This window comes from Plectrocnemia conspersa, unplaced genomic scaffold (genome assembly GCF_051122295.1).
Source record: "Plectrocnemia conspersa isolate PC_06_02 unplaced genomic scaffold, ASM5112229v1 ptg000001l, whole genome shotgun sequence".
Taxonomy (NCBI): domain Eukaryota; kingdom Metazoa; phylum Arthropoda; class Insecta; order Trichoptera; family Polycentropodidae; genus Plectrocnemia; species Plectrocnemia conspersa.
Window position 1 is genome coordinate 23,604,077 of NW_028277165.1, and position 16,160 is coordinate 23,620,236.

Genomic DNA, 16,160 nt, shown 5'->3' on the forward strand with positions numbered 1-16,160 from the left:
GCGAAAGTAATTTTAATTCAAGTGTACGTGAACATAGACCGCGTGTGACAAATTTGCACTCATCCAGTTCATTTTCTTCATAATGACAAATGTTTTTACACGTATCATTCAGTGTAATTATGAAAATAAATGTGTTCGAAACGGTTGTACGCAGAAAATGGACGCCAAAAAATTTAGTGAGTGCAAATTATTATTTAAAATAAATGGATATTTTTTATAAATCGTTTATACAAAAAAATTTAAAAGCATTTAAATATACATGTTATTAATTTAATTGTCACATTTTTATGCTAATGTGGTGTTAAAAAAAAATCGTGCACTAATCAACGTTGTCAAATTTCAAAAATTTCTTTAATGATTATTTAACTATTTTTGTAAATACGCAATTCTCTGTTTTTATTATTATTAACTAACTTTTACTATAAATTATCACTTATTAATAACAACAACAATAAATAAAAATATAATATTCCACAATGCAAAAAATATGGTCACTGTAAGTGGGAGCGGCTTGGAGAACCGTTACCAAACAACACACTAGCCCAAAAATATTAGAATATAACAAACTAAAATAGGCGACGACTCGTTGCATTGCGACGCAGTGGGATAAAACGACTCTTTTTACGAAAAATTAAAGTAAAATATAATTTATTTTATATTAGGTAGAAATAGTATACTACCATCTCGCATTATAATATAGGGGTAAACTGTATTGTATCATAGTGTATTTTTAATAAAAGAAGACGCATAACGCAGGACGCACGGGCGAGTCCTCGGCCGCTACAGAAGGTACTCTCAGGACTCGTGGGTGAGTCCTCGGTCGTTAAGCTGTTAAGAAATAATCTTCAAAATTGAAAGTGAAACATTAATAAACACAATTTATTGTTATGTACCATTACGTATATATTAGTGTAATGAAGAGTGAAAATAAATATTTTGCAGTTAATATTAACTTATGTACATTTTGCTGTAAATGTATATTCGCACTTTCAATTATGTGTTGCGGCAGAATACGTATAATTAAACATACAAACATATATTTCAGACACACACGAAGTAAGAATAATTAATTATCCTCGGGTTTTCAACGTCGAATGGTTTAATTTTGCGATTAATTAATTAGCATCCCATTATTAGCAATTATCCGCTACTGCGGTTCTCAATCTCTGTTCCCTCTTTATAATTAATTCAAACACAGCTTTCTGTTTGCTCAACAAAAATCGATTAACTACCTAGTGAAACGCGTTACATTTACTACGCAAACCTTCCGCGGAATGTATTCTCTCTGTCTAATTCTATAATTTATGTGCACCCTGTTATTTTAAAATAGTTTGTTCGTTCAAAAGAGGGCGAGCAGCGGAACTTTACTATGCAAATTGGAATAGTTTCGTTTAATTTTTACTGCACAATTCGGTGGTGGTGTAAAATTGCCCGATGAATAAATTAAAATAAATACGAACAGCGCTCGAAGAACTTTACGGATCGTAAAGTATAATACGATCATCCTGTACGATACAAGTATAGCTTTATTGCGCTGTAAACCCGAGTTTTTTTTAAGTCAAAAGCTTATACTTATAGCTATGTGTATTCTATTGAATTAAATGTATCCATATTCTTTATTATTAGTTATGAAACTCAGTCTTGGCAATATTCTTTACAGGACTGTTTATTATTATTTTTCTTTTGAAAAATTAATGAAAAGGTTATCTTAAAGTATATTGTTTTATTTTGCACCTAAGAGGATAATATAGATTAATTACCTAGATCTTATATAAGAAGTATATAAAAAACGCATTCTCATTTTAGGATGAGTGGCATTAACGATAATGTCATTTTATCGTTACACAACGCTAAACGATTACTGGGAATCGTTATCGGAAAACTCAGCTGAACGTTCCGTAAATAACCCTTTACAAAAAAAAGGTTGAACGATAGGTCGAGCAAGAACAAAAGAACAACGTGAATATTTTGCGTATTTTTTTCAGAGGGTGGACGATTATTTTTTCTAGGTTTCCGAATGGTATAAGTTCTTATTGTTTTACGGCTATCATCGAAAAAGTCTCTTAGATATATCAGGTATGTCTTTTTTTCTCAATAAAACAACATAAATAAATTTCTGATTTTTCATTTAATTATCAAAAATCACATTGTTTGAGATTACAAAGAAATCTATTTAATTTTATACAGTATTTTGAAACTAACGGAGTGTAACTTTGCATGCAAAAAAGACGATGGAAAAGCTGGTTACAGCATACATATACGTATATATAGAAACGTATATGCCGTTATCAGCGTGTGTAGACAAAATGGTAGATCTTGAAAATTGGAGAGTCTTCGCTGGAGAGTCGAGTTGAATTATTGTCAGCTGTGATCTTTCGGGATGATGCCGGACGATTGGCTTGGCGTATTGATAGTTCGATACAGATTTGATGAATCGCAGATTAGGATATTGGCGGGTCAATTGCATCGCTTCTTGAAACAATTATTTATGTATGTGTATTTAACTTTTATTTATTAAAATTTGAATTGATGACACTTAAGATTGCTAGCAATTTTTTTTGTCGTCTCTTATTCATAGATTTTTTTTAATATAATAATAATTACTAACTCAAAATCATGTCTATTCATTTTTATTACAGATTAATAACGGCTTTTATGGTGACTATGTCCGGGTTATTGGGTCCGGGGTCTTTATTTCTTTAAGACAATAAAGGCCGTGGACTGCAGCCGTCTCCGAAGTGGGTTGCTCTGAATTCCGGACGTCGAGCTGGAGCATTGGATAAGAAGAGAAGCGGCTTCTGCGATCTTCACTGGTCTGAAGTTAAGTCGGCCTTCTCTCGGATGCAGTCCAAGTTTAAGTCCTCAGAATTGTTCCTAGTAGCTAAAATTCTATTAATATTATTCATGACCTCCTCTATGATAGATTTTGTGGTCCGTCTTTTCGCGGTGGAACGACCAATTGTAGAATGATCGCGAGTTTTTCTTAAATAATTTCTGTAGCCCAATAAGGTAGATTGGAAATGGCTACGTACGTTATCTATTCTTGAGGCGAGAGATATTTAATCCCTTATGATTTATGGCGCGTACCTTAATCGGTTAAGTGATCTTCCACGATATTTAATTTTAAACAAAGTAACCTATTTTTCCCCAACGGATAAAACGCGTTATGATATTTTCGGGATTCTTACCCTGAGGGGTGTGACTTCGCAGCCAGTAAGACGCAGGTGGAAACTAGTGAGAATTTTATTATATTATATTACATATTGCGAGAGACAAAGATGGGCGAGATGTTTTTTCAAAGCAGTGGTGGAGAAGCTGGCGGAGGGATGATGTCGGTGGAAAATTCTCAGAGGTTCTGTAGGCGGCATGGCAGCAACAGTATTGCGGAGGTGCGAGCGTCCATGACAGTATGCTATCCCAACCCCGTTCTAGATCAAAAAATATATTATAATACTGCTTGCATATAATTTTAATAGCGTTAGATTTTAGTGACAGATATTTACTATATTTTGGGTTGTATGTATCATACTTTAACATGCAAACTATTTTCGAATGCGTTAGCAATTAAAAATTGCCATATATGTAATTGGGAATAATTAGTATGCGGCTTTATACTCATATCGTGAATTATATATCATATACTTACAACTTTACACAGTACCATATTATACATATACATCTATATATAACCTATATATTTAATAATGATCATAATTAATTATACAGGTGAGCAAAAAAGCAATTTTCTCGCTTAGAATCATTCTAATTTTACACCTCACGCGTTCGTCGAGCGAAAAGGCGAAAATAAGAACAATGGGCAACGGAAATAATCCTTTTTACCCCTCACCCTTCACCCCTCTTTATCCTGTCCAAAAGGGTTATAACTGTAGGATTTTGTGCGAATCCCGACATCACGCAACCGGCGAAACGGTAATCCGCAAGCGTTTTGGGCCCTTTGCGAAATGGGGGCCCGGACCCACAACACCTTAAATTATGCGACTCGTTGTCGCGGGATAAACCGGTGAATGTTGCCGCAGAGGTGTTCTAGGAAAATTGTTAAAAATAATAATGGACTTGTTATGTTTACGGCTAGCAAACTTTATTTATAGAATCATGAAATGTTTTATTAAAATTAAATCTGGATCCAAATTGTAAAGACATCGATAATAGAGATTCCATTGTAATGTGGTATATGGTGTGGTTAATTACAGCTTTGTATTATTTAGAACTTTAATAATATAATTAAAACTTCAATCGTGTATTTTCTTTATAGCATCTTGTAGTATAACGTACTGTAATCTAATTTGAATTTATATTACAATTTAAAGGCTTTTATAATATAAATAAAGCATCGTATATAAGAAAATCGTGTTCCGAATTATTATTTACATCTAAAGATGTAAAGAGATTTGTATTACAGTGGTTTGTATTACAATATTTAATCTGCTTTGAAGTTTAACAGGAAAATTTTATACATATAGCTAAAATTTATATTAAATAAATAGCAAAAAAGTATTAAATAAAAAAAAATTAAGCTTTATTTTAAGAGAAAAATTGGATACATAATATAAATTCGGATAAATACATAATATTATGCAATAAAATATACATACTAAAATAAGTTAATTATCAAGGGTTTTTCAAGTCAACATAAATAAAATCACATCTGCCTTTAATGGAAGAAAGTTATATGCCATAACTCTTCGTATTTCTTACACATGATTCATTCGAACGGAGAATTTGTGATACTCTTAACTTTTACTCTTTTCTTTTAGGTAGATTTCGATAAGAATATTGCCTATTGCAGAAGGACTTATGACGCGATTTTTATGTGAAAAAAATATACGATCTTTTGTATAAAATATACGATACACATACTACCTATACGACCAAATCTTTCTTAAACTTAGCTCTAAAAATCCATCAGCTAGTTAAATAAAAAACTCCAACTCCGTTAATAAAAAACAAAGTGATACAACATATTATGTAACCGTAACCCCAAAAAATATTCTTTCACCCACTTAGTGTCGGGTTTTGTCCTATAAAGTAAAACCTTTTTAGGCACATTTTCAACTAAAACATAAATTATCCTCTAATAGGAAATGAAAATTGCCGACCTATGTAACATTATAAAGTAGGGATATCCATAAAATGATAAAAACGACGTTCATTTACGTTCGGTTAATCTGTAAATATGTTTAGGGGTATACTTAATTCTGAAAAAATGCATAATAAATAAAAATCCTTTTGGCAGAATATTGTTTTGTTGTTGTTTATGAATAATAAAATTAAATTCGTTTATTATTAAAGAATATTGATGCCAATTAACTTTAATTTATTAAAATTAAAATTAGTGGCCAATTATTTAAATTAGATTTATTCATATATACATATTATTATAATAAAATTTCTATATCCTTACTACGGATAAATACATAGGGTTTAACGGTTTTTGTGAAGTCGATAACTATATGTACTATGTATATATTTTTTTAATGTAAAACCTTATACATAAATTTATTTTCTGTATTTTTTTATCCAACTTGATTTGTAGCTTTTTTATAAAAAATCCTATTGCATATTTAATAATTTTTGTGGTTAGTGCCAGTATGATTTTTTCCCGTAACTTTTTGATTAAACCAGGTATAACTAAATCTGATTTTTCAACGGTTAATGTAAACGATAAAAAACAATTTAAATAATTAATATCTATGTTGTATAACTGTTCTTTTATTATTTCATAACTGAATGACAACATATATACTACACTTACTTCTCTAATAATGACTCATCGTTGTATAAATTAATTAATGACATTTTATTTATTAAATATAATAATCTTACACTGCTTTGAATTCATTAAAAAAAATCGTCTGCTCTGACGCATACACAAATATAATATATATATACAATACAAAAGCACATATCATAAGTTCACGCTTTGAAGTTCGATTGTGTCTGTTATATAATTCTATGGTGAAAATTCACAATTGTTAAGGGAAAATCTGAAAGTATTCAAAACCGCGTCAGATATCACAAAGCAAATCACATACATCTGAAAATCAAAATTCAAGTGTTCAAAATAACTTGTTCTACATCACAATGAGGTAGCATATCCTTCGGATGCATCTGTAAAATTATTGCCCTAGTGGCGAAGAGAATTTCTGTAGTTCTTCTTGGTGGAAAATATCTTAATACTGTGCTCAAGGCGACGGATGCTGATATCTCGAGTGTGCGACAAGTGCCACCCCTGTTACAAATGTCTGAAACATGCGAAAGGTATGCCATAAATATGTATAATATGTATGTATGGGTTGTGTTATTTAAATTCTATTCGGTCGGTTGGTACATTGCGGCTGAGAAGATTTTTGAAGGGATTTTTACGTGAGATGATCACAGAGTAATCCTTTGACGTCGATTTGTTGAATTTAATGTATTGATATATATGTATATAGGTAATATTATACAACAAGAAAATACATTTCCTACAAAACTTATCAGTTTGATATATTACAACAGACTTTTTTGTTTGGACATATTATTGTGGTTATAAAAATGTATGAAATAATTTTTCAATAATATTTAAAGTATTTGTTGTTGAAACACTAGTTTAAATATTATTGGAGTGAATTAAGCAGAATCTTACGTAAAAATCAGTAACTTTCTTTGGTACTATTATATATAGCAATTTTATTATTTTTAGTGGAAGATTTTAAAACAGCATTTAGCACTGTATACAAAATATTTTAAAACAAAATGGTCAGCAAGGTTAGAAGCAGTAGTCTCTGCAATCTGTTTTAAATGAAATCGATTTAAGAAACCTTCATGTTCGTCAACAATTGAATGTATTCCTTTACCTACAGTTTAGCTTAAAATACTAATATTACTACATAAGAGAAAAATAGCATACGTTAAATGCGCAGACAGTCATAAGAGCGCTTGTCAAAAAAGAGCGCTTCATAAGAGTGCAAAAATACATACAGTGCTTCTGTAGAAAGATTATTTTCGACAATGAAAAGAATTAAATATTAATAAAAAACTTTTTGACAAATTAAAGAAAGACAATATATTATATGATGCGGTTATTGTTGACTTTTGTAAGATGGAGCGTCGAATAAAATAAATTTTCAAAAAATAAATAAATAATATGTTTATAAAATACAGAAAAAAAAATTAAAAATATAATTTTGCTCCCCCACCCCCCTAACCATATTATTGTATTATTATATTCCCATATCATCAATATGTAATAAAAAAAATTCACTATTTTCAACCGAAGAACGTCATTTGAAAATGTCGTAAATTTGGCATATATAAATTAGATTTAAATAATATAAAACTCCAAATCATCGACATTATATATTACTTTTAGAAGGTCAATAACAACAGCAAAGGTGACCTTCGTGTCACTTTCGCATTAAAATAAATCAAATAAGAGATAGATATTTTAAAAATAAACAAACAACTTGCATTAAAATAATTTGAATTAGAGATAAATATGTATTTTAAAAATAGACAAATTGTCAACCTTTGATAAAAAATATTTTTTTTGTAATCTGAGATGCACGACATTTTAATCCTTATGGCCTATATGAACATAACATGAAGCATAACCTTGAACTCGTTTGCACTTGTTTATGCATCTCGAAATATTTAAAAAAAAAATCAGTAGCTATGCGACATCCGGCACGTAAACTGTTTCGTTACATTTTTCTCGAATAAGTGTTTTTATAATAATATTCCTTTCGATGTTTTTAATTATAAAGTGATAGTGTAATTTAGTGTATGTATTAGAACTAAGCAGTGTATAATTCAAATTAGTGTTTATAGCTAAACATTGTGTTTATACACACAATATATTGTTACTATGCAAGGCCGTTGCAACAGTGTTTTCACGGCGTGCAGCCCACGCGACGCGTCCCTTCTACCGCGGGCGGAAGTGATGCCGATATTTACAATTCTAGGCATCACGCAATTGATAAGGTAATGTCTTTGTAATTTTCGGATATTTAAAACTGTGTCTGTGCCATATAGTTAACCCTTTGTACTAGTAAGTCGACAATGGTCGACATCTATTCTAAGCGTTGCACTCGTACGTCGACAAAGCTTTGAATGCATTTATTGGCTTTGTGTTGGAGCTAATTTTGCCAATTTCAATTTATTAATGGTAAAAAAACTTCTGGTAAACACATTTTAATAATATTGAATTTTCAACTTATGCAAATAACTCAATAATCTTCAATTTACGAGTGCAAGTATATTGTAAAAATTTTTAACGGAACATGGCCGGAACCGTACGGTGTTAAGACTGTATAATATACTTGACAGTTTTACGTTGTCAATAATTATTGCTCCTTAACTGATTTTTTTCTTCAAAGGGTATCTATATTTTTATGATATGGGATGAAACGGGATTATATGCTCTAATTGTGCATAATTCTTACTTGATATTGTGTGTCTGTTATGAAATAAAACGATTAAAAAAAAGACGGAAAAAAAGAGCGAGATGCAAGCAGAGCTCGCTATTTCGCTCGCATTTTAAAATGAGCGATTAACAGCTGTCGACATTTTTAGCGGCAACTCAAATAATAATATTTGTCTAGTTTTCGAGCTAGTAAATTACTAAGTTATGTAAAACAGAATTAGTAATCTGTGTTTTAATTATTTATAAATACATATATTGATTTATTTTTAGAAATTATTAATATAATTACGAATGACGATATAATAATAGATGTTGATTTGTTTGTTATTATTACTGCGACAGTAATAGTAGTAGGAATGATATCTAACCACTTAAAATAAGATGGATTATGCTAATATTTGATGCAAATAATGAATACGAATCTTATTATAATCTTAAATATTATAGCAATAAATTGGTATGGTGCGCCAAGTAAATATTGCTAACTTAATATAATACATCTGCACCAAGAGATCCATTTACTGTCCAGATACCCAGAGACCCTAAACTATAGAATAATATATCGATTTATAAAAACACTAATTAATTTACTAAGAGAGATTAGCATAATAGTTTATTATTATTATTTGTAAGCTAATAAAAATATTGTTTCTAAAACAAGCTTATATATGGTCCCCTTTTAAAATTGTAAATTCTACAATTTTTTTATTATAATTTTCATTTTAATTTTTAATTTGATTTATTTTATACACTTTCTGGATTGATAATGCAGCAAGGGCATTTAGTACATCATAGGAAAGCAAATTTCTCATATGTATTTAATGCGATTCAACGACCTGAACGAACGTTCAACATCAGCTTTAGACACGTTCATGCTAAGACTATTTCTACCAATTTTAAATCTTGTACAAGTTTCAAGTTTAAGAATCATTTTTTAATGTAATCATTTTTTATGATCAATTTAATTATTTTTTAAAAACTGTTTTAATAAATTCCTAAATATCATTAGGGAATAACAGTATTTTCATATTTCCAAAGTATCGGGTTTTTAATAAGAAATTACATTTTTTGTCTTCCACTGAAATTAATGTATAATTGTCAATTGGAGTTTGGTAAGTCTTTTTAAGAGATTTGATCTTTTCATTGAGAAATGATTTAAAATGTTGTAGTGGTTGTTCAGCTGTAATTATTTGATTGCAAAACATTTTATTATTCGATTAGTAGTTCGATTTTCAGTTTAGTAGTTCGATCGCAGTTAATTTATTTCTAGTTAAAATTTATATGCAAATCCGCACTAAACAAAGACCGTTACGGATCCAATCTGTATGTATATTAAATTCGTTCCAAACATTACTAGCTATTATTAAGAGTTTTAAAATGGGATTGAAAGTCTTATTGTTCAATCTTGCCTATCCGACCGTTATGTACAGTTGCGTGATTTTGGTCTATCTTTCTAGTTATATTTTTTTTTTTAATATTAAATAAACATTTAAAAAATACTATAAAAACGCGATTTAAGTAAAACTAAAAGAGCGAATATAATTTTTACGACACGCTGTCGTGAACAATTAATGTGTTTACTAATTTAAACACCCAAATTGCGTATCATTTGATGAAATACTATGAATTTTAATGAAATGAAAATATTAAAAAACAACCACTGACTTGCCAATTTTTTCCCTTGCCTGGAAAAAGCTGAAACGCCCCCTGGAATTAAGACACATGGAAGTCTATCCAAACTCGCAATTAGCGGAGCTACGCCTAGGATTTACCGAGCTAGAAATAGAGTAAGCAGCTGCTTCCCAGAAAATCCGAAATCCAGAGTTCAATCTGATTTTTGGAGGCGACTGCATTTTACAATACGCAGACAAGGCTAAGAGCGAATTATACAAATTGTGTAATTAAAATATATTTTATAATACTAATACATTTGCTCTCAAAAATTAAACGCGTAACTGTTAAATCAGTACAATATATTTAAAAAATATTAAAAGTCTCTAGTGAAATAAAAATATAATAAATATGTAAAATAAATTATCAAATTTAATAATAGAAAAGTGTTTAAATAAATTATTAAAATATACTATTACAAAAAAATAGTAAAATAAATCAAAGCAAAAAAACGTTGAAAATCACTATTTTTTATTTTAAATTATAAATGCAATATTAAATAATAATAATAAATTAATAATAAAAATTTTCTCTGAAAGGTCCTACATATATGTACATACATAATTATATCATGCATCTTGATCGATTAGATGTATTTAAAAAAATAGTTTTTATAAAACTTATATTTAGGATAAAATTATATATTTTTTGTGCTTTAAAGTGTAATGAATTGCAACATAAAAAAATCATTCACACAGTCCATCAAAAATTAATTACAAAGTAGCTGTTTTTATATATATTATCAAAGTTAAAAATCTTAAAAACGAGCAATTTTGCCATAAATTTCCAAAGAGAAAATTAATTATTTAAAAAAAAACATTGCATGACAGATTATCTTGTGAGTTTATATTCAATTTTAAATACACTATCTTTGTGACACAAATGTTATTGAAAAGTGTTATTTAATATTATTATTGTTATCAATATAAAAAATATGATAAAAATGTCATTTGATACAACTGGTGCATTTTATTTATTGCAGATAGATCAAATGACGGTGAATGTCAACAGAACGTTTAAGATCGGATTTTTTTGTAAACAAATATTAAAAACAATGATTAATATATTATCTAATTTATTGATATAGATTTTTGAAATAAAACTACTGTGAGTTAGGGTATTTCAACAATAGTAATAAATAATTAAAAAAATATTGCATTTTAAATAATAAAAAATATTTATCTAAATCAAAATTAAATTAAAATATAATATAACTGTGCAATTTATAATAGATTTATATAATACATCACCGTACCGCTTTTAGAAATAATAAATGTCTCGATAAGACGACATTCTAAGGGATCAGCACAGAGATTACGGAATGTGAAGATCGCAATTCTCATTCTGGATGGAACGAAGTTTAATACATCTATTGCCCAGTTAGCTGCTCTGATATATATATTAAATACACACATAACTATTATACCCCAAAGATAAAAAAACATACTTTAATACAACTGAACAATTACCTCATTACGAAAAGTTCGCACCACACTTTCCTTAAAATTTGGTTTTGATCTTCCCTTGGAACATTTTGGAAAGCAATATTGCATCTAGCTTCTTTGATAGCGACGTGTAGTATGTCGTGTAAGATTTTGATAATGAAGTTGTCTAAAACATAAATTGCTTTATAAATTAATTATTAATTAAATCATATGAACTTAGTATATGAGGTATTAGCTATTAGATTTATGAAAGTGTATCTTGTTTACTCAATTCATGTTATCTTAGCATGTTATTTTTAATGGCAATCATTTATCATATAATATCTTTGATAAGATATGTTTTATATTTTTGATTTGGGTTAAACCAACAACATTTAATTATTTATGAACCAAAAAGTAAGCAGATCCGTAAAAACATATGAAGTTAGTCGCAAATAAAAAATAGTGTATGATAAATAAATTATACTTTCAATGAATACTAAATAATTAAAGGTTTTGCTTAAATTAAACTACTTTTATGTTATTTTTTAACTGACACTATACTAGTTTATTTTTTAATCACAGAAAATTTTTAATTAGTATGTTTTACTACTTTTAACACACCCTTATAAATTACTAAATTTTAGTTACTCTTAAATGTAAATATAGTAGTGTAATATGATAGGAGTTATCATAATACGTTTCGACATATAAATACACATTCTTCAGACAAGTCTTATGATAATTGTATTTATAATAATGCTTCAATTAAAATTCACAGGTTTCAACCCAATCAAACACACGCAGACTTCACACTGTTATCACTATAATATTTATACAATTATTTTTAACTGTTACTTGTAGATAAGTGTCGAAAACTGTCGAAATCTTTTCTGGTTGAGTTAAAATCCAGATTCGACTTAAAAAATTTAGTGAAGGCTCCACCGCGTCCCAGGGGCAAGGCCGGCTTGGGCCCCGAGGGCTGTATAAATTGGTTGGCTCTCTCCATCTGCAAAGTTAACCCTTTCACTTCTTGAGATGTAACACCGATATTGCTTTTTGCCCTTCTGGGACCGCGCTCCTCTTGGACGGCTGAAATCATCAATTGCTATTCAGGTTTATATATGAGAAATCATTTTTTTTAAGAGAAAAATAACCTATAAATATTAAAATATGTACTATGATATAAATCTGACCTAAAGCGTTCATTTTTACTGCGAAACAGCGCATCAATCTGCAATAGGGGCACCAGTTTCTCCTGATTTTATCAATCACGCAATTTCCAGATCCGGCTGAAAAATATGTGAATAATTAATAACATACAAAATCCGTGAAGAATTTTATTCACTCTTCGGATAATTAAATACTGCATACCTACACAAGTATACACAATACTCCTTCGTATACTTCTCTTGAAAAAACAAGAACATCCGTCACAGCAGTAGACTCCGTAATGTTTGCCGAAACTTCTGTCTCCGCAAACTCGACAAGGTACCGAAGATGGTAAGTTTCTCCCTTGAAGCGTAAGTTTTGTTTTATATAATAATAATTAAATGTAATGTGAATATATTTATGTATACATTTACTCATTTTATGTTGACCAAAAATAGAATTTCACAATAAAATCTCGAGAAGTAACGAAAGTTCAATTTATAACCAAAGTTCTAACTAGCAATGAGAATGAAAAGTTTTTGATCTGCTCTTTTATAAAAGCTTGAGGGAGGCTCGATTTCCCTCGCGGTGAAGTGATCGTCAACATTTTATTTTATCTATACATTTGTGTTGAGGTATTAAGGAAAGTATAATAAAATTTGCTGATATAAACTGGGATCGTTTTCATATGTAATATATTTCATTTGAGAATAATATTATCAAATTATTTAATTTTATGTTCTAATGGTTAAGAACCAACTAATTATCGTTCACATGTTAAAAAATACGTCTTTTGCTTTCATGAAATAAAACTGTGTAATATTGCTATAAAAAGTAATATTGCTCTCACTCATAATATTGCTATAAAAAGTCTTAATATAAACACTTGGTAATTGAGCGTTTTCACCGCGATGGCACGATTTTATTGCTTTTGACCAATACTGGAAGTTCAATATATGTCAAAACTAAACAGCAAATAAAACACGACTAATTATCAGGTAAATATTATGAGTAGATATTTTTAATAATTTTTAATGCCTAATTAAAATATTTCGCATAAAATATGATTTAGGAAAATATGTCGCAACCGTGGTTATTTTTTAAATTGTTTTGTAGCATAGAAAGCTATTATTATTTATTCAGGAAATTATAATACGATGTTAAAAATGTATAAAATGCATTTTTTGTCATGAATCTTTGTTTTCCCTGGGTCCGGGCTCGTTCTTCATGGCCCTGGGTAGAATGTATTGTTTAGAGTGCGTCCTTTCCAAACAAAGAGTAGTTTTTAAGCGGTACTTATGGGTGATTACAGATCGGGGTGGATGTGCTATTAGGTGGTTCGTGGAATATTTTTAATTAATAACGCAATTATTTGGTCACGAGGTCTCTCTTTTAGTTTGTTTTAATTGTCGTTAGAGTGATTTCTAAATTCTAAAAAAATGTTTAAGTGGTTGAAATCTCTACAGTTTTTAATAAAAATATATTATAAAAAAATTTATTTATATTTAAAATATATCGCTATTAATAAAACATCTTTTTTGATTTTATGCAATATCAACGGCTTTGGATATGTAACAATCCCGCGCGTTTTTATCATAATTGTAAATGACATAAAGTAGGGCAAAATTACCAAAAATACCAGTTGATATTATTTTTCACAATTATTGTAAAATGTCATCTGACGGCACTCCGCTACGATATCTTACAGCCTAACTTTGCCATACATAAAAACTTCAAAATATTATTTTAATCTACTATTGTATATTACAGTTAATAAATCTCTAAAATAAAAAATGCTATTGGGTTATTTTCTGATGTTTCTGAATGTTACTTATCGTTAAAATGTTGATTATCGCTTTTAAGAATGCGCCCCGTGTAAGTGACAGTCAATACAAATCAAGTTTACATATTTATGCGCACGCCCCTTATTATAATGGTTAAGTTGATCCTTAACTGGACACTTCGTAATGGGGTGATATATTGGGGTAAGGTGTTAAAGTGTGAATAAAAGATGAAATAGGGCTGTGAAAATGAGCGCATGAGGCTTTTATCGATATTGAGCGTTTATTGTATACCTTTCCCGAGTGATAATTTATCCCTCGGAAAAATACATAAATTTTTTTTTACATAATTTATATTTCAAATAGCGTATAATTCATATAGATAAAATATATTTATTACATAAATAAATTGGTTCATTTTTAAACTGAGATACATTTTATAACAAAGGTATGATATCGATTTGTATATGTACTTATATATTTTTATGCTCCCGTTTATTGTTAATTAATAATATATTATATACGTAATTAAATGTAAATTAAAAATTATCTGTAGGTCTGGTATTTTTTCGTTTGTAAAAAATAAAAATCATATTCGGGGCTCTGTAGTTTTTTTACAACCCTAACTTTTCGCTTTTGTGTGTACGTTGGAAAGCACAAACGCGGTCATCGTTACGTAGCTGTATAAATAAATTCAGTGAATAAAAATATTTTTAAGGCAATAATGCATAGGTAGATACAAGTAAAAATTGTGTTATTATTATTTTAATCAAGATAAATTAGAAAATAATAAAAAAATTAAATAATAAGTCTGAATGGTATTCAGGCTCATTAATAATCCAATGTAATAATTATTTTGGTCCGATTGAACAATACTTATGATGTATCTAATGAAATAACGTTTTTGTGATATTAATTACGAATAATTCAATTGAAGGAAAAGTAGCATCAAAGTATATTCACATTTTCATTAAAAGTATAACATACTTTCACAGTCATTAACGAATCTCCGATATTTAAATAAATTGAACTAATTAACATTAACGAAGCTAATATTATTCTAGATATTTTTTATTGAATGAATCATTACTCTTAAGAGAAGTGTCTTTATGATTATTTATAAGTAAAAAAGCTGTGTAGAATAGCTTCGCCTCGAGACAAATTAGAACGTCTGATATTCATTAAAATTAATTATTAACCTATCGAAATGCATTTTAAATAAAATACAATGTAGTTTAATGAAAAAATTTTACTGACACACACTTGCTCATACATGCTACACTGACTAAAAAATGCAATAGAAATAATTCTATTTTTAAGCTCTAAATTTGTAATTAGTTAGTAGTAGGGGTTTCAACCTTTCAACTAGCTATACAGCTTGTTATATATTAGAGGGCATTCTAATGACTAGTTCGAACAAATAAAAACATATCTCAGAAGTAAGGGCACACACAGTATTTTCCACAACAATGGAAAAGAGATCTTGTGACCAAGCAATTGCGTTAATAATTGGAAATATTTCACGGAGAACCGAAATAGTACACACATCCTGAGACGTTTATTACCGTTAGTACCGTTGAAAAACAAATTCTTGAATGATTGCATGCTAAACAATGCGTTCTACCTTGCGCATAATAATATTGTTAATCTACCCTTTGGTTACCGATCGCCAATATCATCTTTAACCGATTTAAAAAAAACCGAACC

General features: G+C 29.1%; 1 protein-coding gene across 1 annotated transcript; it reads right to left on the bottom strand.

The window, feature by feature from the left end:
- Nucleotides 1-11,561: 11,561 nt before the first annotated feature.
- Nucleotides 11,562-13,110, bottom strand: LOC148239292 (nuclear receptor subfamily 2 group E member 1-like). The gene is made up of 5 exons (XM_088181416.1): nucleotides 13,107-13,110; nucleotides 12,895-13,035; nucleotides 12,717-12,812; nucleotides 12,466-12,612; nucleotides 11,562-11,722 (listed from the first exon to the last, which is right to left on the bottom strand). The coding sequence occupies exons 1-5, from the start codon at nucleotides 13,108-13,110 to the stop codon at nucleotides 11,562-11,564; spliced, it is 549 nt and encodes a 182-aa protein (XP_088037542.1).
- Nucleotides 13,111-16,160: the final 3,050 nt, after the last annotated feature.

Excerpts from the sequence above, each read along its gene's own strand:
- LOC148239292 (XM_088181416.1), bottom strand. Across the intron at positions 12,813-12,894 it reads TATTGTGTATACTTGTGTAG|CCGGATCTGGAAATTGCGTG; the intron begins GTATGCAGTATT and ends CATATTTTTCAG. Across the intron at positions 11,723-12,465 it reads GGCCTTGCCCCTGGGACGCG|CAATTTATGTTTTAGACAAC; the intron begins GTGGAGCCTTCA and ends TAATTTATAAAG.